The following is a 25,339-nucleotide window of genomic DNA, read 5'->3' as shown; positions in this document are numbered from 1 at the left end:
TTGTCAACTCCTTTCCTCCTGCTGGGTTGCCTTGTCCAGCCTTGATGATGGTACATGCCGGGCCTCACTGTTGCTGGGTCTTACTGTAGCTTGTTATCCAGTGTTTGGTTGATGTCCCTGGGAGGCCTGCCTGGTCTTTTCTGAGGGGAGGTGGAAGGGGGTTGATCATGGAGAAAGGGGAAGGTGGGTGGGGGGGGGGGGAGAGAAACTGCAGGCAGGGTGTAATATATGAGAGAAGAATAAAAAAGAAAGAAAAAAAGAAAAATAATTCCCTAGATCAAATTGACCTGTGGCCATGCCTATGAGAGACTGTCTTGATTGTTAATTGATATGGGAGGGATCTGCCCACTGTGGGCAGCGCCAATCCCTGGGCAGGTGGTACTAGGTGGTATAAGGAAGTTAGCTGACCATGAGCCCAAGTGAGCCATCAAAACAGCATTTGCCATGGTTCTGCTAGACTTCCTTGGCTGTGAGTGAATTTCTATGTTAGAGGCACTCCTGCATGACTAGCAAGCAGCCTGCCTTTAAGATCCTGCTTGAGTTCTTGCCCTTGCTTCTCTCAGTGATGGAGATCATCAGTGATGGAGTCATCTAGACGTTTAAGCCAACTTCTTTTCTTCCCCAAAGTTGCTTTTGGTCAAAGTGTTTCCTTATTTAAAGTTTTAAGATTTCTTTTTATTTTTTTAATTCCTGTCTGTCTGTCTGTGTCTCTGTGCCTTGCTCTCTCTCTCTGCGTGTGAGTGTGTGTGTGTGTGTGTGTGTGTGCGTGAGTGTGTAGTAATGTGTGTTTAGGTGCTTTCAGAGAGCAGAAAAGGGCATCAGATGCCCTAGAATTGGAGTAACAGGTGTTGAGAGCCACTTAATTCAGGTCCTCTGGAAAAACAGCAAGTGCTCTTACCACTGAACCATCTCTCCAGCCCCTAGTCCGAGCATTTCATCACAGCAACAGAAATAAAATCAAACAGACCACAAGAAGGAAACATGAACCGTGTGAGTGCACATGTGATATGGCACTGAGCATGCTAGAGTGGGGGCTTTGAGAGTACGCACTGAACATATGTGACAGTGTGCGTGTGTGAGGGGCAGCAGGAGGAGGCAAGTCTCCCCTGATTCTCCTCAGCTCCCATCTCCCAAAGCCAGTTTTACCCAGAAACCTTCTAACCTTAACTGCCAAGCTCCCCCATGGGGAAGTGTGCACACCCCAGCCAACAGACAGCTGTTCTACTTGTCAGTTAGGTCTCACTCAAAATGAATGAGCTGCCACTCTGGCCATACACCAGGCTCCTGTGAGCTGAGTCAGCACAGAACGATTTACCAGGGTTTGATCTCGCCCAGCTGCCTGCGAGCAAGCGTGCTCAGCCCCTGCCCTGGAGCGGATCAGCCTTGAATTACAGAGACCTCAGTAAGGCCTCCCTCCCAGGCCCAGCTGCTGAGTACCACAGGTGGGGAGGGCTCGGGAGGGGGAAGCACTGGAAGAAGAAGCTGCCTATTGCTTTAGCCTGGGCTGTGTCAGTTGAGAACTGGGAGCCTCTGTGTTTGCAGCTTTTTGGCTATTTATAGCATGGGCACAGGGCTGTCCTCACACATACCAGGGATGGGCCTCCAGAAGTCACCCACTCTGGGTCCCCTGTTAGGAGCAGCTGAAGTAAGTGGTTCTGGGAACAGGGAGCAAGGGGGCTGGGCTTTGGTTGCAGCTGAACTGGAGGTGTTCATCATAAAGACTTCTTGGGAAATCCACGAAAATAATGACTTTCAAGCTAGCTCTGAATTAATCCATTCATACTTTAAAAGATTTTGCTTTTCCATTGCCATGGGCTCAGCTCTCTGCCAAGTGCTGCAGAGAGCTGATTAGGAACACCCCCACCCTCAAAGAGCTGACACGTCAACCAGGCTAAAACTGGTGTCGGAGGACAGACTGGAAGCGGGTCAGAACCAGCGAGCCAGGTAATAACCCAGGTCACATGGCTTCTCAAACCTGTGTGCCGTCTCTGGGGGAAGAAGGTGGTCTGTGGTCTGTGGTCTGCAGTTCCCCGGGTGAGGGAACTGGCCAGAGAGATGAAGTCACCATGGCACCTGACCCCGAGTCCCAGATTCAGTTTCTCCTTACAGTTCGCTGCTTTCCTCACTTTGATACTTAGGGTCTGGACAGGGGACAGCTTTGGATGGGGACAGGACTTCTGAGGAGTCACATGAGAAGGGTGATAGGTTCCCTTCTGCCACAGACCCAGACTAAGGGACAAGTTCCTCCACCATTCACGCTGAGCCACCCGCCCCCAGTGAGCGGCTTCACTTACATATTCTTTAATGTCCTTGGACTTCACAGCCTTGTATGAATAATATGCAGGATAAAGGGTGCCAAATATAAGCCTGCAGAGACGAGACAAAGGAAAAAGAGAGACATGATTTTCACCCATCCTGCTTGATGGAAATCATAAAACATCATATCCAGGGAACCATTCAAGCCAGGGAAATAACTCCCCTGAAGGTTTCCCGTTCACTGCTACATAATTCTTAGAAACACCTTTTCCTGAGACAGCCACCCACACACTTCCTTCTATCTTGGCTTGGGCAATATGGAAGGGCGACCAAGAATTATGGAGGTTAAGACAGGAGGAGACAGCAGCTAAGGCTCTGTGGAAGGATGGCTTCCTCTCCTGATGTTGATCTCCACCAGCAGATGCTGGAAGCCTAGGATCATTGAATTTGGCCTCAGCATCTTGCAGCCAGCATAAGCTTTCATATTCACAAATCTAACCAGGTCCACATCTCCTCCCATCAGCACACCTCCTCTGCCTTCACTTCTCTCACTAGGGTCAGTGAGTAGTTAACTCTCAGGCCTGCATCTGAGATCCATCTTCAGGGGAAGCTCTACCTGCCCGTTCTTGATACCTTACCTTTGTCAATGCTGCTTTCTTCTGGAATCTTCCCTGTCTTTTTTTTTTTTTTTTTTTTTTTTTATTAATACCTGCTCATCCATTAGATCCCGACTCCCACATGATTCTCTGGACACCCCTCTGACTTCCCAGACTAGCTCAACTCTTCCCAATGAACTTTCTCAGCATCTTGTACATAGCATCATGGTGTTCTTTCACTTGGCACTTTGATAGGCATCTCACCAGTGAACTATAAATGCACCGAGGGCTGAGCACAGGTCCTCATTATTTGCTCTAGGCGGACCTCAACCTGAAGACCTCCTTGGCTCAGCCTGCCGAGTACTGGGGTTGCAGGCATGCAACTCTATGCCTGAGAACAGGTGTTTTAAAAATTTATTCATTTGTGTATGTATTCAAATGGGTACCATGACACACACATGGAAGTCAGAGGACAACTTGTGAGAGTCAGTATTTTTGGTTCCACAATGTGAGTCCCAGGGATCGAACTCAGGTCATCAGGCTTGGCAGCAAGCACCTTTACACACTGAGCCATTTTACCCACCCAGTATATATTTATGTTTCTGAAACAGAGTCTCACTTTGTAGCTCTGGTTGGCCTATGTAGACCAGGACGGCCTCAGACTCTCAAGAGTTCTGGCTGCTAATGTCTCCTGAGTTCTGGAATTCAAGGTGGCACCACCACACACAGCCTAATAGGTATTTTTAAATGAACAGAGTGTCAGACCTAGAAGGGCTTCATACTTTTACTTCAAATGACAAAGCCACTTGCAATTGTCACCTCAGTGCAAACAGACTGGGTACAAAAGCTACACAGTCTCAGATCTTAAAGGAGCTGGCAACCTCAGACAGAACTTGGTGATCCATTCTTGTTATTAAAGATACCATGCTGAGAATATCCAAAGTTAATACCTATTAGGCATTTAGAGTCATAGAAAAGAGATGCAGTTAACCAAGCAGGGGATAGCTTTACCAGGAGCACTGTGGCTGGGGACATCAATGTCTATGGAAAATAACAGAACCAGGTCAGTTCTGACACAGTAGGAAGGTGTGTGTGTGTGTGTGTGTGTGTGTACACAAATGCCTGTTTCAAGTACTTTACAAACCTTATATCTTAGACTTCTCTGGCCAAAGAACCCCCCTCATGCACATAGAGCCTCAATGCTCAGAGAGGCTGGCCACTTGCTTGCCCAAGGTCTCATAATCATTAAGGAAGGAGTAAAGCAGGGGCTGAATCCAGATAGTCTGGCCTCTTCCAAGCCTGATTTCCTGTCACCATTGGCTGAGATGAGAGGCATAAGAATCCAGATAAGCAAGAAAAGGGGACGAAAGAAAAGGGGCTGGAAGGAAGAGTAAGGATGGCAATGGGAGTGAAGGAATTTAAGAAGACAATGCTGGGTATGGTGGTACTGCTGGACACGGTGCTGATGCTGGGCATGGTGGTGATGCTGAGCATGATGGTGATAGTGGGCATGGGTGCTGATGCTGGGCATGGTGCTGATGCTGAGCATGGGTGCTGATGCTGGGCATGGGTGCTGATGCTGGGCATGGTGCTGATGCTGAGCATGGGTGCTGATGCTGGGCATGGTGCTGATGCTGGGTATGGTGCTGATGCTGAGCATAGTGGTGATGCTGGGCATGGTGCTGATGCTGGGCATGGTGCTGATGCTGGGCATAGTGGGTAATGATTGTAATTCTAGTACTTAAGAGACAAAGACAGGATGATTACAGCAAGGTAGAAGTCAGTTTGCTTTACAGAGTGTGTCTCAAGCCAGTCAGTGCAACATAGCAAGACCCTGTCTCAGAGCACAAAACAGGGCAGGTGAGACAGCTCCAGGCCTGATGACCTGAGTCTGATCCCAGGGAAACTAGGGGTGGAAGGAGAGAACTGACTCTCCCACTTGTCCTCTGACTTCTACACATGCGCCATGATGCCCTCCAGCATGCCCACCCACCCCCCACACTAAGTAAGTAAATAAATGTGATTAAAAAACAAAAGAAGAATAAGAAGGTGGGCCAAGGAGTGTGTGGCCTGCCAGAGGAGCCCCGGGTTCAAGTACAGCTGACCCAATGGTGGAGTCTCTCTAACTACTTTGTCCCTCTCTTGGCCTGTCCCACTCCCAAGCACTCTTGGGAATCAGAGAGTACTGAAGCCTTTCGTGGCCTTGTCACCTTCCCTGAGATCAGGCTCCTCTCCCTGTCCTGCCTCCACTGTCACAGCTACCAGCAGTTTCTCTTCCTCATCCTTATCCAAGACTTGGGCAGTCTCTCTAAGGTCTGTCTCTCTCACAAGATGGGGCATCCTAGAGCGGGGGCATCCCAGAGCCAGAGCTTGCACCTGTTTTATTTGTATCTATGTCCCTATTCCTGGCATGGAGGAGAGAGGCCAGTAAATATGTATCCATGGCATGAAGTTTTAGACAGTGGAGACATCAAAGTCAGCGTCTTTCAGGGGACACCTGTGACCTTGCACGAGGTCTCTGCAATGAGGTGTATACCAGACAGCACCATGCTGAATCAGCAAGGCCTCGGGCATACTGCCAGCAACTCTGCGGAAAAAAACACGCTGCTCCCCCGCACAGATGCCGCAGTCTTTATCCATGTCTGTCAGGCTGGTTTCCAGCCCTTGTTCAGAGGCAGCACATTAACAGTGAAAGATGGATCCAGGGGCCTGTTGAGTGGCACCTTGGTGAACTCCAGTGAGCCACAACACCCTCTTAGAAGCCAGAGCTGAAAAACTCAAGAGGTACCTAGCCAGGGAGGCCTGGCCTCCATCAGACAATCTCTCCAGACATGGACTTGTACCTAGCACTCCTTGTCTGAGACCAGTTTGACAACAGAAGGGTCCTCCACAGACACATTTACATTTGAATCTCTTCAAACTCAAGAGCTCTTAGCATTTCACCTCCCCAGGGAAGAGAGACTGGGATCAACAAGGCTAGTTCTCAAGAAGTAATGAGCAAATTACTTCTTGAACTGAAGAACAGGTCCATGCTGAAGGGGTTTGGCATCTGCTTCTGTTTAAACCAAATAAACTATTCTGAGGAGATTTAAGCAGGGAGAATGCCAGGGGACAAACCCAGGGCCTTGCCCTGCCAGCCAGGGGCTCTACTGATGAGCTACATACAGCCCTAGAGCTTCATGTCTGCTCAGGATCAAATGTCTCTTAGAAGGCCATCTTCCAAGGACTCCTCACGCCTGGGTCCCCAGCCTCACAGCCTGTCTCAGAGCTCTTTCCTGATAAGCCAGGTGGCCTGGAGTCTTCAGTTCTCTCTGCTTCCCGAATCTTTAGTGCCACCAATCAACCCCAGGAGTTTTTCTTTTCCTTAACAGAACCCCATAATCCTTTAAGATCCCCCCAAAGAGCCACTTCAGTGTATCCTGCTCACCCCCTCAGAAGCCTCTCCATATTCTAGCTATATTTGGTGTTTGAGACAGTGTCTTATGTAGCCAAGACCAACCTCGGATTCTCTCTGTAGCTAAGATGACCCCAGCCTCCTGATCTTTGTGCCTCTGCCTCCTGAATACTGGGAGTCCTGGCCTGCATTCTGACTGTTTACGTGGTACTAGGATGAACTCAGGGATTCATGAACACTATTTGACCTCTCTACACACTGAGCTACATCCTCAGCCCTGGTTCTCTTTTTACAAATCCTTCCTTTTATATAGGGTCTTGTGTAGCCCAGGCTGGCCTCGAACTCCTGCTCCTCCTGCCTCTACTTCTCAAGGGCTGGGATTACAGATGTGTGCCACCATGCTCAGCTTCTATGGTTTTCAGATTCTTGGACTTTTCTATGTACATTGGCCATATTTTATAATGAAAGAATCCACTTGCTTGTCCCTACCCCTTCCCAACTTCATGTGTTTTGGTTTTTAATAACCATCCAATTTTGTACTGTCCATATACTCCTGGGTTTGGGGTCATCCACTGAAGCTAAGTCTACCTAATAGGGACAAAACCTCCCTCTCCTAAGAGCACGAACTGTCAATACCTCTTCAGCTAGGGGTGGGGCTCACGAGTCCCTTATCACTCTATGTTGGGAGGCTAACTGGCTTGATCTTATGCCAGTCTTTTGCAAGAGACCACAGATGCTTTGAGTTCAGGAGTGAAGCTGTCTAGGCATGTCCAGGACACTGCAATCCTCCCAATCTTTTACACTCCCCCTCCCACTTCCTCTATGGTCCATGAATCTTGGAAGAGATGTGACATAGATGTTCTATTTATTAGCTTTTGGTTTTTTTTAAAGGATTTGCTTATTTTTATTTTACTCGTATGAGTCTGCATGTGTGCATGTGTGACTGGTACCCGTGGATGTCAGAAGAAGGAGTCTGATCTGTTGGAACCAGAGTTATGAATGGTTGTGAGTCACTGGGTGGGTGTTGGGAACTAGACCCTTGTCTTCTGCAAGAGCAGTAAGTTCTTTTAACAGCTGAGCCATGGCTTCAGCCCCCAGAAACCCTTTGATTTTTGAGACAGGGTCTAGCTGTATAGTCTAAGCTGATCTTAGTCATGATCCTCTTAGCTGGTGGCATCCAGGAAGTAGAGGGAGCCAGGGAGAAGCCCAGAGCAGGGGATGAATCTCAGGGTCATCCTCACCTTGACCTACCTGTTCCAACAAGGTTCCTCCATAAAAGTTCCCATTACCTCCCAGTGATGCAAGGAGTTATGAACCCATCATTGGATTAGCTCATCAATTAGTCAGAGCCTTTGCAACCCTTCACCTTTCCACAATCGTGCACTGGCTAAGGACTGAGCTCTCAACACACAAGGTGTTTCATCTCCTCACCTTAACAGATGTGGACATTGGGTAACCATGCGCAGCATCTTCCACTATGTGACATGAAACCACTTGGCAGTAGTACCAGTGTCTACCTCTTCCTGCAAGTGTGAGTGTTCTAGTGCTCCCCATTCTTGTCAGAACGATACCATCAGACTGAAGCTTCTGCCAGTTCGAGGAATGTGAAATGGTGTCCTTGCTGACACTCTCTCAAGTACAAGTTCATCAACTGTTTCTGACTATCGCCCCAGGGAGCTGCTTAGCTGGCCTGCTCACAGCCCTCTAAAAAGTTACCTTTCTACTGATTCTTAAAGAATTCTGAATTATGCATATAGGTCTTTTCTTGGACTTGTGCATTGCAAATGCCTTCCTGAACATCAGCTCCAGGAACTTAGCCTGCAATGTATTTTGTTGTCCACAAGTTGGGCATTTTATATGGACAAGTACCCTGCTCTTTGACAACTTGTTTTGGTATATTTTAAAGAAAGTTTGGTCCACCTTTTCTTTTAAAAGTTTTAAACTTTAAAAGGCTGGACAGATTTGATAAAATGCTTGCTATATAAGACAAGGTCCTGAGCTTGGATCCCCAGTACCATGTAAAGAGCTGGACATGGGGGCTGGGGAGCTGGCTTGACAGTTAAGATTTTGTATAGCTCTTGCAGCAGCCCTGAGTTCAATTCCCAGACCCAGATCAGGCAGCTCACGGCTGCCCATAACTGTTGCTCTAGAGGAGCTGAGGCATCCACTGGCACTTGAACTCACATGCATGTATCGCACGTTACACAAATGCACAATAAAAAGAATTTTAAACAATTTAAAGCTGTACACGGCAGTGAGACCTGTAATTCAATTGCTAAAGAGGCAGAGGCCTGAGGACAGCTGGGTCAGAAAAGCACCATTTTCAGTAAGAGACTATGTCAAAAAATCAGACAGAAGGTCAGAGGAAGCCTTCTGGGCACCACGTGCATGCACATACAACCCACATGCAACCGTACACACACGCAAACATATGTGCACACATGAGTGTATGTAAACATGAAAACATGCAAACACACGCACACACATAAAATTGCACACACACAAACATGTGCACACACACATCCTGTGCACACACAAATCTTTTAGAGTTTGCTTTTCTACTATTAGATTTTTAACTCATCTGGAATATATTTTCTATGTAACATCAATTGGGGATTCAATGTTACTGAATATTCAATGTTATTGAATTGGGATCCAAGCAGAAAATTCCAGTGTTCTGCTTGGATACCAATTCTCTCCTGCACATTTGCTGAACTCTTTCCCATTGTTAAGTAGCGCTACCCTGTCAAATGTAAATATTCTGAAATGTTGAGTATTTATTTTTCAGCTGTCTAGTTTATTCTACTGACATGGTATCTTAATAATAACTTGATAAACATGAACTTGATAAACAAAGCTTTGGAGTAAATCCTGATAGTCTTAAAACTTTCCTGGCTAGTCTTGGCTCTGTTTTTCTTTCTTTTCTTTACAAAGTATTTCTTTATTTTTATTTTATGAGCATTGATTAGTGTTTTGCCTGCACATATGTCTGCATGAGGGTGTCCCTGGAACTCCAGTTACAGACAGTTGTAAGCTGCCATTGTGAGTGCTGGCAACTGAACCCAGGTCCTCTGGAAGAGCAGCCAGGGTCAACTCTCTCCATCCCAGCCCCACTTTTTGTTTTTCTATAGAAGCTTACATTTGTTTGTTTGTTTGTTTGAGACAAGGTCTCATATAACCCAGACTGGCCTAGAAACTAACTCCTGATCGTCCTGCCTCCACCTCTAAGAACTGGGATTACAGGTGTGAGCCACAGGGGTGTGTGTGTGTGTGTGTGTGTGTGTGTGTGTGTGTGTGCATGTGTACCCTGCCGTGGATTACCTATGGAGATCAAAGAACAATTGTCAGGATGTGCTTCTCGTCATCTCCTCAGTGGATACTGGGGTCACACTGGCTTGGCAGCAAGCATCTTTACTCACTGAACTAGCTTGCAGACCTAATACAGTCAATTTTTAAGTTAGATCTCTCATTGATTATCAACGGTATGTAGGAATGCGTTGATTTACCAGGCCAATCTCAGAACCACTTACCTCACTGCAATAAAGAACATTTGGATTATGAAATGCATTATGGAAACAAAAGAAACAAACTCAAAAGGCAATGTGTGGTACAATCCTATTTCCATACTGTTCTGAGAGTGGAACATTATAAGAACAAACACAATGACATGGTCTCAGGCCAGAAAGGATGGCCACAAAGGCATGTGAGGAACTTTGGGGACCTTGACTGTGATGGTGGATATTCAATGGTACGGGCTTGTAAAACTCAGATTCAAGTTCACAGTAAAAACAAACAGATAAATAACCCCCCCAAAGGCCTCTCATTGATAAGGGTGGGTGCATTTACTAACTTGGCTCCACAAATTAGACACTTAAAAACACAAAAGTTGCAAATGTCATGATTTCATTTTAATTAATGACAGAGTAAAATTCCGTTACATCCATGGACTGCATTTTCTTTATCTATTCCTCTGCTGACAGGTAGTTAGGCTGGCTCCATTTCCAGTTGTGGTGAGCAGTCCAGTGATAAATAAAGATGTGGTGGTATCTCATGATAAGACTTCATTCCATTAAGTATGTGTCCAGGAGTGGTTAGATGGGTCATATGGTGGTTTTATTTTTAGTTTTTTAGAAACTTCCATATTAATGGCTGTACAGTGAATAATCACTTAACAGATTGAGACATCTCCTTAGCGTGGATCTTGGACTTTTAATTTGTGTGTATGTGTGACTGTGTGAGTGTGTTTGTATGACTGTGAGTGTGTGTGAATGTGTACATGAGTGAGTGTGTGAATGTGTGTGTGTGTGACTGTGAGCATGTGTGAGTATGTATATGAATGTGTGTGTGAATGTGTGTGTATCTAAGTTGGCCTAAGTCATGAAACTAAATGGAAAGGGGACTATGAGAGGAAAAAAGTCATGAGGGAGGATTGGAGAGGGAGAAAAGAAGACAGCAGAATGGATGGGACATGGAAGAGGAGTGGGTTCTACTCTGTGGGGAAAACAGGAAGGGGGTAAGGGTTGGGGAAGGAGAGCAAGAGAAACCCCTTGGCTTTATATCTAAAAACTAAAAACAAATACAGAAACTTTGGGTGGAATTCATACTCATTAGTGAGCTGTGTGTGCACACCTCCAAAAATGGAGAAAGCTGACTTGATTTCAGCTTCCATGCTGAGATAATCAGGATATGGTGATGTCAGAGAGCCCAGGTGTAACAAAGCAAAGACTCACAAAAACTATGGTGCATCTTCAAGGCCCGCTGAGTTCCGAGAGTCTCAGATACATTAGGAGGATGCTTCTGTGAGACTCTGGCCTTTCCCACCCCTCCACGGGGAATGCCCTCGCTCACTAGCAGCACCAGAAACTTCTGCGGGGTGGAGTTGCTCACTCTGAGCACAGAGCTTCAGGTTCCCATGGCACAGAAAGCCACCTGGGCCTCCGTTGCCGTGGTCCCAACCCTCCAGGTTCTACTAACCCATGAAGGCCTTCCAATAGGCTGGGGGAAGAAACAGGAAAACAGCAGCCCTTGCGCCCTGCGTATCTGGGTCTCTAGATATTCATCTGCTGAATGTTTACTACACAGGAGAAATGGCAAAGTTACCAACAAACATAATTTCTAGTCTTCATCGAAGTCAGGTATCATTACTGGTTTTCTCTGAAGACAGGTGAAGAAACTAAAGTTTAGTGAATTTAGATCATTTAGTTTCACACTTAGACAGGGCGCCAAGCTCCAGCCCAGCAGTATGAGTCCACTGCCTGTCTCCTCACACCATGATACTCCGCCCTCCTGATACTGTGTAGCTCGGTGCCTGCAAACGGTCCCTGAGTGGAAGGCATAGAAGTAAAGGAGGGAGAGAGTGGGGCTGGAGAGCTAGCTCATTGGTTAAGAGTGCTGGCTGCTCTTGAACAGGATATAGGTTTGGTCTCCAACACCCATACCAGGTGGTTGACAATCTGTAACTAGTTTGAGGGCGTCTGACATCCTCTTCTGGCTTCCTCTGGCACATGCATTTATCTGGTGCACACATACTTAGGCAGGCACACACACACACACACACACACACACACACACACACACGAGTGTGCGCGTGCGCAAGCAAATCTTTAAAAAAATCAGAGAGAATGTGGCCACCTATCTTTTAGCTATCTTGTCTAACACAAGTCTTCTTTGGCCCCATGTTAAATATCGATTTCCTGGCACTGCACAGAGGTATGACTACAGGCCCTAAGCACATGGAGGGTCACCCAAGCAGGTCAGGCTTTCTCAGCCTGAGCCAATCTTGGCAGAACAGAAAGAGGACATGTCCTTCTTTCTTACCTTGGTGTGTGCTTCTGCCAGCCTGCAAGCAGCCCTCCTTCCCAAACTGTTCCAAGTTCCTGTTACTGTTCTCTGCAGTTCTTCACTGACTAATGGACACACACTTCTCCCTAGGCTAGCCCTGTCACACACCATGTTCTACCATCTGCTCCTTTGATCCAGGTGACAACCTCTAAGATGCTAACATTGCTGGGGTTCCTTTCCCACGTACAAAGGAAAACTGGAGTTTCAGAGTGAGGGGGAGCTGCTAAGACCCTCCCCCAGCCCTGTAACACTGAAACCCAGGACTCAACTCCAAAGCCTATCTAGCCTCTCTGAGAACAGAGGGTTTTATTGCATTGTGTCTAAAGAAAAGAAAAGAAAAAAGAAGAAAACACACATCTAAATTGGATTATGGAAATGCTCTCAATCCAATTTAGGATAACAGAAGACCCAGAAATCTGATGTAAGTAGGAAACTGACAGTTGTGTGAATTCTTAATTAGCTCTGTTAAACTCTGATCTAACCCACGCAACTCCTGCTCAAGTTTCTGAATCTTTTTTTTTTCCATTTTTGTTTTGAAATCTAAATTGTAGGGAGTTCCATTTTTAAGACGCTTACTTGTTTGTGGGTAGAAAGAAGCTAGGCTTGGACATCAGACCTAAGTTTGAATCCAGCTCCACTAGCTATGAGACTGGGAACGAGGCTCTTCACTGTTTTGCATCTGTTTCCTTGACTACAATGGGCAAGAACAACGACGTACAAGAGCCGCTGTAAGCTAAAGAAGGAGGCTGTAGGAAAAGACTTAATATCAAAAACAAATTGCGTATGACTCACAATTGCTAGTTTCTTTCTCTATTTATTTCCTCTCAGAAATAGTAACTTCAAATGCCAGTTTGTTTGGTTTTTTTTTAAACCACAAACCCTTTTCATTCAACAACCAAGTACTTATTGGGAAATGGTTGGGGAAATGGTGCAGTGGGTAAAAGTGCTTGTCATCTAAGCATGACAACTTGAGCTCCATCCCTGGAACCCACACACAAGGCTGGATATGGTGGTGCGTGTGTGCAGTCCCAGCACTCCTCCTGAGAGATGGGCTAGAAGCACAGGGCCAGGTAGCCCATGGTACACAGTGCAGGAAGGAGAGAACTGACTTGGCAAAGTTATCCTCTGACCTCCACAAAAGCACTATGGCATGCGTGTACTACATGTGCGAGTGACACACACACACACATGCACACACAAACACACACACATACCTGTACAAATACATAATGCTTATATATATATTACATATATATATAAGAAAAAATAAGCAATTACTGTGTGCCCTGGGTCTCCTGGCAGGGAAAACAACCAGCAAACAGATAATTATGTAAATAACTGATTAATAAAAGTCAGCATGGTGAGTCCCGACAGTCCTGTTTCTGTTTGCTTAGCGTTTTGGTCAGGGTCTCAGGCTGCAGCCCACAGTGGCTGTGGATTCACAGCAGTGCTCCTATCTTGGCCACTTGGATGCTGGGATTGCCAACATGATGAGTCACCACACACTCTTGGGTCTACTTTGAAGAAAAGAACACATTCTTTTTGAGTGACAGCTCTGTGGCTACCTAGATCCCAGCCCATTTCCCTTCTCAGATGCGAGAGTCAGAGATGACTCCTGGTTGGGAGGAAAGGGGTCATCTGCTAAAAGGACCGTGCTTCTTTACTCCAGGGGACTTCTTCTAGAGCCCCCGATTGGTACACGTTTGGGGAAAGGGAAGAACCCATCGAATCTTTTCTGTATCACTAAGGAAGGGGAGGGAGAACGTTCAGGGAGCTCTCTAAACTGGACTTGTGAGCTTCAAGCCAGCAGATGCCTGTGGGGCTTCCTGAGTATTTATCTGCTCTGCATTTATCTGGTCTTCATAGCATATGCATGACACGCAGCAGGTGCTCAGGTCTAACCACCTTTGAGGTCTGCATCCTCAGCACAAGCCAGTCTGAAGGACTGACTTTCAAGGACAGCCATGGAACAAGACAAACCTTACGGATGTCCACCACAGGTGATACCAGACAATGATACAGCAGTCGTGTAAAGGAGCTTCTAACACAGAAGGCAACTAAGACTTCAGTAGGTTATTCATCACTCACATATTCATTCATCCATCAGACAAGCCAGTCCTCACTCTATCATGGTCAACACAAGGTCATTCGATGCTAAGTGGGTGAGCTGGCTTCAAACAATCTGCCTGACTTCAAAATGCTCTTTCCAATCCCATTTGATACTTCCAAAAGAGTGAAGTCTCAGGCTGGGTTAGCAGTGAGGCAAACCCATCTAAAGACCTAGAGCAATGGTTCGAGTGCCTTCTCCATCCCTAGGCTCTGAGCTCTCTGAGTGCTCAGCTATCGGCACTGCCAGTGCTGGGCATGGACAGGCAACATGCAGTGTGGATGAGATACAAACATACCAGGCAGCATGGAAGAAGCCAGCTCAGAAGACCACATGGTATAGGTCAATTTCTAATGTGTTTTCATACTGAAAAGGCAAAGACACCAAAATGGAAATCATACAATGTGCCAAAGACTGGGAACGGACTGGGCTAAAGTTGTCTTTTGGAAGTCAAATACTTTCTCTTTCTTTATAGTGCATGGCAGCTTAATGACTGTATGCATTTGTTGAAGCTCATGGAACTATACAGGGAAATTTAAAAAAAAATAAGGTTCATTCCACTATGCACAAATTACACTCCATTTTTCAAAGGTAAAGGAACAAGGATAAGCAGGAGACTTCAGCTCCAGCAGCACGGGGTCTAGGAGCAGGTCTCAGCAGTATGTTCACCAAAATGTTTCTGACCTAGGGATGGAAATATAGCTCAGTGGTAGAGCAACTGCTTACCATGGGTGAAGCTCTAGTTTCAATATCTAGTACTGCCACCAAACAAACAAATAAACAAACAACAACAAATGTTAATGCCTTAACACACACACAGACACACAGACACACACAGACACACACAGACACACACACACACAGACACACACAGACACACACAGACACACACACACAGACACACACACACACACACACACACACAGGAGTCATACACATGTACATTGAAAAGAAAAATTTAGGCCCCAGAAAATATAGCTCATGAATCTCTGAGTGTAAGTAGACTAAGGAAGAATGTATCTTCCCAAGAATAGTCGGGTTCATGTGGGATCTTGCAGAAGGGCAGAGAGGTGACCAGAGTGGGACCATCATGGATGACAGGGGAAGTTCTCCTCATGAACCGTTAGCACATGGCCATTAGGAAGGAATTCGCTGCAAACTTGTTGTAACCAATTGTAAGCCTGTGGTTAGCATCTACTCGACAGCCAGCCCACATCTTCTGCCGGGTGCTCTTCCACCACAGCAAGTCATTCTAGGCAGACAGAAGGGGAGGTGAGCATCCTGAGTGCACATAACCAACGTGAGAAGTGTTTGGCATGCCCCAGGTAGGAAAGTTTTTTTGTCCTATGAACCTAGAGTGATCAAGTTTTATGATCACTTTGCAGCTTCCCTTGCAGCAGAGTTTCATACCATCAGTCAGAGACATCTGCCCATGTATGAATCCAGTCCCTTCCATCTCCTCGCTCATAAACAGGGACCCCATCCTTTATGCATATGAGCCTATGACAATGTGGAAATATTACTAAGTGAGGCTAGTCTGATGGGTTCTATTGCTGAATTCCTCATCGGTTAATATCTGCTAACTGGACATGGGGTACACATCTGTAAGCCCATTGCTCGGGCAGCTGAGGCAGGAGGACTATGAGTTGTAGGTCAGCCTGAGGTACATGGCAAGATTTCCCATCACCATCATCATCATCATCATCCAAGTTAACAAAGTAGCAGGCAGCTGAGCCACCAAAAATAGTCCTCGCAGAGATAGTTACACACCTGTGCTCATAGCACCACAATTCACAACAGCCAAGAAATGGAAGCAATACAAATGCCCATCAATGGATAAATGAATAAGCAAACTCTAGACTGTGTATAGAAGGTATTAATGTATTCAGTCTGAAAAGGGAAGGAAATTCAGACACAAGCTACAACCAAGAGGACATTACACTAAGTGAAATGAGCCAAGCAGAAAAGGTAGATTCCCAGTGAGTCGACTTACAAGGCTTACCAAGTCTGTCTACTGCTAAATTCACAGAAAGCAAACAACAAACAAAACGCCAACCGTGTACACAGTGGGAGATGATTGATAAGTATGGAGAGTGTTTCAGTGTCTGATCTCACAAGGGGCAAAGTTCTGCTGAGCGCTTGTATAACCTAGCTATGTCCCACTAGGGAAGTGACATTTGAGAACAAGCTCAGAGGCAATGTAGACATTTTTAAGTGGTTCTGGTTTTTCAGAAGGAAAAATGCCTATGTATTTCTTTCCATTTGGAAGTTCCCCAGCAAACAGACTTCTGTTGGAGCTCAGGGTGTGGTTAGTGGTACAATACGTGTTTGGCACGTTCCAGGCCCTGGGCTCAATGTCTAGTACTAAACAGAAAAGGAAGAAAAAGAGATGGGGGAAGTATATGTTTCAACTAGAAAAAAAAAATGTTTTTGAGACAGGATCTCTTGTATTGCAGGCTGGTTGGACTCCAACTCACTATGTAGCCAAGAATGGCATTGAATTCTGATCCTCCTGCCTCCACCTCCCAGGTGCTCAGGTATTTACTACTAAGACAGGATTATGTGGTTCTGGGGACTGAACCTCAGGCCTTGAACATTCTAGGCAAGGGCTCTACAAACCAAGCTATACCCCCAGCCCAACATGTTCCTACTGTCATCTTATATATTTATTTGATTTTTAAAAATGATATATAATCATATACACACATACACAAATATATATGTATACAATCACATATATATAATCATAAATACACACATACTATATATACACACACACATATATACACATTATATATATTATATTATATATTTGTGTGTGTGTGTGTGAGAGAGAGAGATATTGGTGCAAGAACATGCATGTCATAGTATACATATAGATGTCAGAAGGCAACTTTTGGGGGGCAGATCTCTCCTCCTACTGTGGTCCCTTGGATCAAACCCAGACCACAGCGCTTGCAGGCATGTACTTTACCCACAGAGGCATCCTGCTCTTTCCTCTCTTTCTCTCTTTCTCTTTCTCTCTCTCTCTCTCTCTCTCTCTCTCTCTCTCTCTGTCTCCTCTCTCTCTAATGAAACAGTTGAATTTCTTAAGCAATGAAAGTTGCTTGGGAAGAACGTAAAACACCTGAGAGCAAGGGTGTGGGATTCTCAGAGGAGGACCACTGCTATGTTTCTCTATTATATGAAGGGCAGCCAACAAAAGCTGTGCTATCACCTAACCTGGAATGGAGGAAGAACGAAGGGAGGTGAATTATGTACAGGCTGGAAGCTTCGTCTCACCTGCTCCTGGGAGGACAAAGATCCTGTGAAAGAGGGATGCTTGGCTCACGTCCAGAATGCCGCTCTCATTAGACCACAAACCCGCGAAAAGAAAACCAGCTGGAAAACTGCCAGCTTCCTTCAGCGAACAAAACTGAAAATCTGAGGTGATCTCCTAGCACGTCTTAATTATGAGCAAGTGCAGAAGAGCTAGCAAGCAAACACAGCCACCAAGGTCAAGGCTAAGAATCCTCCTGTGTGCTCCCTGCTGGGGAGGCTCAGGCAGCAGGGCGCGGTGGGATAAGAACACATCACAGGGGATTGATTCCTGCAGGCGATGCGGGCCTCCGGAGGTCTGCTGGCACAAGGGGGCCTCTTCATGCAGGCTTCCTAAGGCACCCATGTATCTGGCTCTCAGAGATATTATGCTTTGAAGAACAATTTATTTTTAAGATTCATCTTATCATTTATGTGTGTGTATGTGTAAGCATGTGTGACCCAGACATGGATGCTGGGAATTCAACTTCAGTCCTTTGGAAGAGCATCAAATGCCTTTAACTTGGACCATCTCTTCAGCTCAGAAAAGCAAATCTTTACAGAAAAATACTGCTCCCTGCTGAGACGGTTACACTATAAACGACAGGCAGCTTGTTTTGCTTACTTGGGAAATAAAGCTGGTCCTTCAAGTACCATAGGTGAGACCTACTCTTTAACAACCATACCACTTGCTTTGTAAAGAATGGATGCAATTAGGTTACTAGAAAGGAGAGAAAAGGAGAGAAGCAGGATATCAAGAAGAGTTAGCTTTGGAGCTGGGGTAGAGAGATGGCTTAGTAGCTAAGAACACTTTTACCAGCTAACCCTCTCACCCACCCCCATATGAATTCCTTTCTTTTTTCTTCTGCTTTCATGAGACAGAGTCTAACATAACCCAAGCTTGTCTTAGGACTAGCTGTGTAGGTGAGCTTTACTGAGCTCCTGGTCCTCCTGCCTCAGCTTCTCACAAGCTGGGATCATGGGCGTGTTCAACCAGGACCATCCCAAAGATGACTTTGTGTTGCAACTTGGGTTCTACCCACAAGTGATATTGAGTGTGTATATGTGTGTCTCTGTGTATGCAGGTGTGTGTGTGTGTGTGTGCATATGTGTGTGCATGAGTGTGTATGTGTGTGAAGCATTCCAAAATCTGAAATTAAAGCGCTAACTCTGAAGCATCTCTGGATACTGCATCTGTGGTGCAGTGAGTGCCCACAGTGCTGTGTCACTGGTGAGTCCACAGTGAACAGAGGGCGCTACCATACTGGGTACTGACTAGTGTGTCCTCCATCTCAGGCATGCATCCTCTCACTTTCACGTGACTTGGGCTATGCCTTTGTTCTGTGAGGTTCTGTCTTCCCTGAAGGACACCAAAGAGCAGGACTGAGTCACACCTGCTCTGCATCCTGAGTTAGTGGGGTGATGGTGCCAGGCACCCAAACAATGATGAGGCTAAGCAAAGCTTCTATAGGGCACCAGAAGACTCATGGGCAGTCAACCTTTGCTATGATATATTCCTGGAAATTTCAGGCTTAAAAGAATTTTTTTTTTCCTGCATCTCTTTGTCCCAGCAGATGGAAATCCGGGTCAGCAAGGCAGAGTGCTGACACAGCTTTCCTTTGCATGGTGGAAAACAAAGAGTTGATCCCAGAGGCAAACAGGAAAAGAGAGGTGTGTTTCATCTCTCTGGCTAGGCAGAGGGCGAGGAGGCAAGGCAGGATAACGAGAAAGGACACCTTTCTCTTTGCTGTTATTTTTCAAGACACAGTCTCTCTATCATGTAGCTCCGGCTGTCCTGGAATTTGCTATGTAGACTAGGCCAGCCTTGAACTCACAGTGAGAATATTGATACGCTGGCTCTATTCCTCAACACAAGGATGCTAATAAAACTATTGTATGTGTCCCTCCAATATAGCATGTTCAGATAATCCAAGTATATGCTGCCAAGGCCACAGTCCAGGGCCACATTAATTCATGGTCACAGGTACCTTGAAAGCCACCTAGCTCACCCCGGCAGCAGCTCAGTGGGCCCACAGAGCCCACTCTAAGGAGCGGTTTTACTTTTGGGTTTTTGGTGGTCCTGGGATTGAACCTAGAACCTTATAAACATTAGCAAGCATCCTCTCACTAAGCTGCATCCTCCTCTCTTTTTTATTTATTTATTTTTTTTAAACCACTAATGTTGTCCAGGGTGGCCTTAGCAAAGGAGCCATTTGTTGCCCTAAATCTGTTGCCTGGGAGCCTCCACTCATTGGTCCAGTCCAAATTCTACTTCTTGATCCAAACTCATCTACTTTCTCTGTTGTTCCAGAGGACAGCTGAGAGCATCAAAGCCAGGAAATGTGGCACATCTCTAAAGCGTTCTCTCTGAAGCTCACCCTGAGGGGCCGCTGCCAGGGCAACTCTACAGATCACATCACCAGCAGGCACCATCTTAGCCAGCCAGGAGTCGAGGACACAGTCCATCCTCCTCTCGAGCAGATGATGAAGTGGGCTAACTTCCAGCTCCTGCCAGAGCAAGCAGCCCCTTGAGTGCTAAGCAGGATATGGGCTTTAGAGGGAAGTGTTTTTTCCTCATTTCTACCAGGTATTGGCTTTATGATCTTAAGTTATTAAACTTCTCTGTTTCAGTTTCTTCATCTACAAAATAAAAACCTAGTGCATGTGTCCTTCCCAAGATAGCATGCTCAGACAACCCAGGTATATGCTGCAAAGGCCACAGTCCAGGACCACATTAACTCATGGTCACCAGGTACCTTAAAGTCACCTAGCCCACTCCAGCAGGAACTCTCACTTCATCAATGAAATGAAACCAGAGACTTAACAGGATCAGCATGATAGCACTCTCACGGTGTCCCATCTTATCGTGCTCAGTTCAAATCCCTGCTGGCACATGTCTTGAATCCCAGCATTTAGGCAGTCAAATCTCTGAGTTTGAGGCCAGTTGGGGCTACATAGAGAAACTCTGTCTCAAAAAAACCAATACCAAACAATCAAAATCCCTAAATCATTTTTTACTCTTATTTATTTATTTTGGATTTGGATTGTTGTTTTGAGAGAAGGCCACCCTCTGTAGCCCAAGCTGTTCTAGAATATACTATGTAGCTCAAACTGTCCTCAAAGGAGAGGTGATTCTCTTGCCTCAGCCCCAGCCTAATTCATTTTAAAACTAATTAAAGAGACACTGTGATATTAACTTAAAGGCATAATTTGAAGTTGGAGAGATGGCCCAGTGGGTAAAATGTAAATAAATATGCCAGGTGGGTATGATAGCCCACCTATAATCCCAGCAATAGGGAGACAAGGGATCCCATTGGTAAGCTAGATAAATCAGACTGGTGAGCTCTGGAGTCAAGTGAGAGACCCTGCCTCAGTGTGTAGGGTAGAGAGTGACTGAGGAAGACATCCAGGGTCAACCCCTGGCCTCTGCATACATGCATGCAAGTACACGTGTCTACACACATGCATACACATACGCATACACACACACACACACACACACACACACACCCATACACACCCATTCCCTTTCCATAATTTAGGAAAAGCCATTCTCACTATATATGGCCATCGAGAAAATAATGCTTCACAAATGTCCTTGTCCTTGTACAAGTCAGCAAGAGTGAGCATTTTTAGTCCTGCCATAGACGTGTAGGTCCCAGAGGCTACAAATTCAGTTCTCGGCAATTACAGGCAAATGACTCAGCTAAGCTGCCAGGAGGTTCTATGCAGATAAATGCACAGTGTGACTTCCCCACCGGAGACAGCAGAAAATGCTTCATCCACGTCCCATTTTCCGTTCATTCCCAAGAGGTTTCCTGAAACCAGCCTGGCTTCCAGAAGCCAGAGTGCCGAGCTCCTCATTAATAAATGTGTGACTGATGGAGAATGGCTTGCACTGCAGAGAGAGCTGAGGTCAGTACCAGCTTCCTTCCCTTCCCTGCTCCAGAGGCTCTCTCTTCCAGAGTGCCATGGGAAAGGGCAGCTGGACTGATAAGGCTGGCCTTGTCACTGAACGCCAGACGATTGGCCCTAGGACTCTAGCATGATGGGTCTCTCTCAAAATGAAAGGTGCACAGAAAGTTTCCTCCAAGTTGAAGCCACGGTCAGGTGGAAGCAGCCAGTGGTGCTATGGTTTTGTTTGTCCATGTCCTCCTACCCATTCCTTGTATTATTAGGGTTTTACTTTTTTAAATCTAAATTTAACTCTTTTAGTAGTATGTGTGTGTGCGGGCACACACGTGCCATGATTAGCATGTGGAGGTCAGAGGACAGCTTGAGGTCAGAGGACAGCTTTCAGAGTCTATTCTCTCCCTCAATGTGATTTTTAGGGCATTGAACTCAGGTCATTAAGCTGGTGCTGGGCCATCTCACAGCCTGCCCTCATTCCCCCCCCCCCCCCCCCCAAGAATCCACAAACCTAAGCTGGGAGGTGTGGCTCAATGGTAGAACAGTTGCCTAGCCTGGCACGTGCAAAACCATGGGTTCTATTCCCAGTAGGGAAAGAACAAAAATGAATGAATGAATGAATGAATGAATGAGACTCCATAAACTCAATCATTAAAAACAAACTCTAGGGTGACCTGCACCTATATTCTTTGTACTTGGAAGGTGAGGCAGGACAACCATGAATTTGAGCCTGGCCTGAGCTCTACAGTAAGTTCCAGGCTTCCCAGGCCTACAGCGTAGGGTCTGGTCTAAAACTGTAGTTGGGAGCAGACACTGGCACACCCTCCCTGGGAGCCAAATTGCTATTGTCTCTCAATCCTTAACAGTGTTACTGTCCTCTGATGGTAATTGTCTTCCTGGGAATTCATCCAAATGAAGTAAAGGCGAAGGCATAAATGCATTCCGTGGCACTTTGTGTCAAAAACCAAATACGAAATAAATGTCTACAATAAGAGGAAGTGAGCTCCATGCCACAAGAAGTTCCCTACACTCATAGAGAACACTCGTTGACAGTAAGAAAGTATCGACACCCTAAGTGAAATCTGTAGTGACTTCAAACCCATGAAGCTGCTATGTTCAACATCTCCTAAGGATGATGAGAGTTCTGCTTTCTTCTTCCAACTGGCCTCCCATCCTGCTGACCACAGTGACCTTCAGTCCTTTATCCATCTTTGGTGTGATATAAAGATGAGTGGAAGAGTCCCAGACCTTGCAGAGTTCAAGTCTAGCTGGATGTAGCACAAGAAAAACCATCATACCCACAGGGAACCTTGTGCTGGCTGAGACAGGGGCTTCTAACTCAGCAACTTCCCCAGGCAGGGAGAGAGGGTGGGGGCAGGGCAAGGACAGCAGCATGGGCAAACCACAAAAACACATTGGACAGTGGGTTGGCTTTAAGCCACACATGGCTCGATGCATTTGAGTCAGGCAGAAGCTAGGGTGAGGGGCCTCTCACTCCCTGGGCACATGCTCTCTTTGTCCAAAGGGCAGGGGTGCAGGAAGACTGAAGAGGAGGCTAGTGACTGATAATGTGAAACAGGAGACCTCGGCTTCCCGGCAGAGTGACTGACACAAAGTAGAGTAGGTATGCTGTGAATATGAATGGCTGGATGATGGATTGTTGGGGTGAGGGGAAGAGGTCAGAGAAACAGTTTATAGCTAAGACTGGAGGGAGCCAGTGAGGTGACGTCTCTTGGTGAGGAAACGAGAAAAGGTCCCATCACACTTGCTGTGCTCTCCTAAGACTCATAAATACTCCAGTGAAAAGAAGGAATAGTTCCTGTAAAACCACTAGCGGCCAGGCCCTGGATTAACGGGCAAGGAAAGACAGTGTATCCCAGCTCCACACAGCACCAGCTACATGAAAGATGAGCCTGCTCTGGCTAAGAGGAAGGAACACAGAGGAACATCTTCCTGTTGTCTGGAGCCAAGAACACAGCCTTTGGCCAAACATAACTGGATTTTCTAGTTTCCTTTGGGATCATAGACCTTCACAGTGGAGGACTTTAACAGTCACCTATCCTGTCCCCCATACACAGAGAGCTGATCTTTTGCACCAGCAAGCTCCTCCCCCAAATCAGAATTTCCATTTCATCACTATACACCCACCCATCCCTGTGGGACACTCCGTCCTTCCTGGAAGCAGTTGTCTCACACTTAGGGGGGCTCTAAAGGAGTGCATTGAGAAGAGCAAATGGCCCTTCACTAGTGCATGCATGTGCCTGTGTGTATGTGGTGTGTGTGTGTAAGAGAGAGAGAGAGAGAGAGAGAGAGAGAGAGAGAGAGAGAGAGAGCTATGTGGAAGGCAGAACTCTTCAGCCCACTCTCCTCAAAATCTTCAGCTATGAGGAACCAGGCTGCTAGGAGTACTTGACCAGAGTCCAGTGTTTCTTAGGGCATATGCTGTCATTTCCCCTGGATAAGCGCTTATGTGTAGAATTGCTACAACAGGTGATAAGTATATATTGATGCCCATTCAAAAACGATCTGGCTATTATTTAGAGTAGCTCAGCACTTTTCCCTCCCTTTCCTGTTTACAGCTTTAAAATTGCTCCATATAGAGTGTCAGACATTTTCTGGTCTCTGGCTTGACTCCACAGGATCTTGTATCCAAGCACATCCTCTTAAACTCCGCACTGTGCCCAAACTGTATCCCGACTGCCTCCTAAATCCCTTTACAGCCCAGATCAAGCCTCACTCTCCCATGAGACCATTCCACCACCTCAGGTTAAGAACAAAGACTGAGGGCTGGAGTGCTCTTAATCACTGAAGGGCTCAGTGATTAAGAGCACTGACTGCTCTTCCGAAGGTCCTGAGTTCAAATCCCAGCAACCACATGGTGGCTCACAACCATCCATAATGAGATCTGATGCCCTCTTCTGTGGTGTCTGACGACAGCTACAGTGTACTTATATGTAATAAATAAATCTTAAAAAAAAAAAGAACAAAGACTTTCCCCAAACATAAACTCAAACACACCAGAGTAAAGATAATCAAGTTTTTAGCCCTTTGCTTAAAAAGCATAATCCTGAGGGAATGGAGGGATGCTCAGTGGTTAGGAACGCTCCAGAGAGTCCTTGTCCATGGCTCACAATCGCTGGTAACCCCAGTTCCAGGGGATAAGACACCGTCTTCTGGCCTCTGTGGCACCTGCACACATGTGCACATGGACAAATACAGAGACAGACACATATAACTAACTAACTAAAATAAAATACTTATTTACTTTAATTTTATACACATGAGTATTTTGCCTGCCTGGTGCTCACAAAAAGCCAAAAGAGGGTGTCGGATTCCTGAAACTGAAGTTTACAGGTGTGAGCTATCAAGCGGGTGGTGAGCCACTCTCCAACACCTAAAATAAATGTTTAAAAATGTATGATAATAAAAAAAAAAAGTTTGCAGAGCCTGGTGGTGCTTACCTCTAATCCCAGCACTCAGGAAGTGGAGGTAGAAGAAACAGGTGTTAAAAGCCAGCCTGGGCTGTACAGTAAATTCAAGGCTAGCCTGGGCTATAAGAGACCTTGTCTCAGGAAAACTAAGTTTATCCATGTCTTTGCCCAGTCTTTACTAGTTTGTTCAAACATGTCAACTAGAGGCGATTTATGTGAGACAATTACTCTAATCGTATCAAATGAACAAAAGGATACATTTTCCCCTCTGTAGTATCATTTGGTCTGCAAATTGGTGGTTGATGGTTTCATAATGCATCTCAAAGAATGCCAAGAAAAACTTGTGTCTTGACTCTCACATGCTCATTGGAGGTTAGGGTAGAAAGACATGGAGTTAGGACAGACATGCACCTGGTGAGATTCTGACAGGCCTTTTGTGCTGCTGGAGAGGGGGCGCTATCTCTCCTTGTTGGGAGGGCATGGATGAGACACACGTGTTTATCTGCTT

At 46.0% G+C, this 25,339-nt stretch overlaps 1 protein-coding gene across 2 annotated transcripts in view; it reads right to left on the bottom strand.

The window, feature by feature from the left end:
* Positions 1-25,339, bottom strand: part of Reep1 (receptor accessory protein 1) — a 103,282-nt gene that overhangs the window by 51,980 nt on the left and 25,963 nt on the right. For both annotated transcript variants that reach the window (XM_030255495.1, NM_178608.4), the window contains exon 2: positions 2,295-2,367. In XM_030255495.1, the coding sequence (XP_030111355.1) occupies positions 2,295-2,367 (73 nt within the window). The remainder of the gene's footprint in view (positions 1-2,294; positions 2,368-25,339) is intronic.

Source organism: Mus musculus, chromosome 6 (genome assembly GCF_000001635.26).
Source record: "Mus musculus strain C57BL/6J chromosome 6, GRCm38.p6 C57BL/6J".
Lineage (NCBI taxonomy): Eukaryota > Metazoa > Chordata > Mammalia > Rodentia > Muridae > Mus > Mus musculus.
This window is presented reverse-complemented; position numbering and strand designations above follow the sequence as displayed.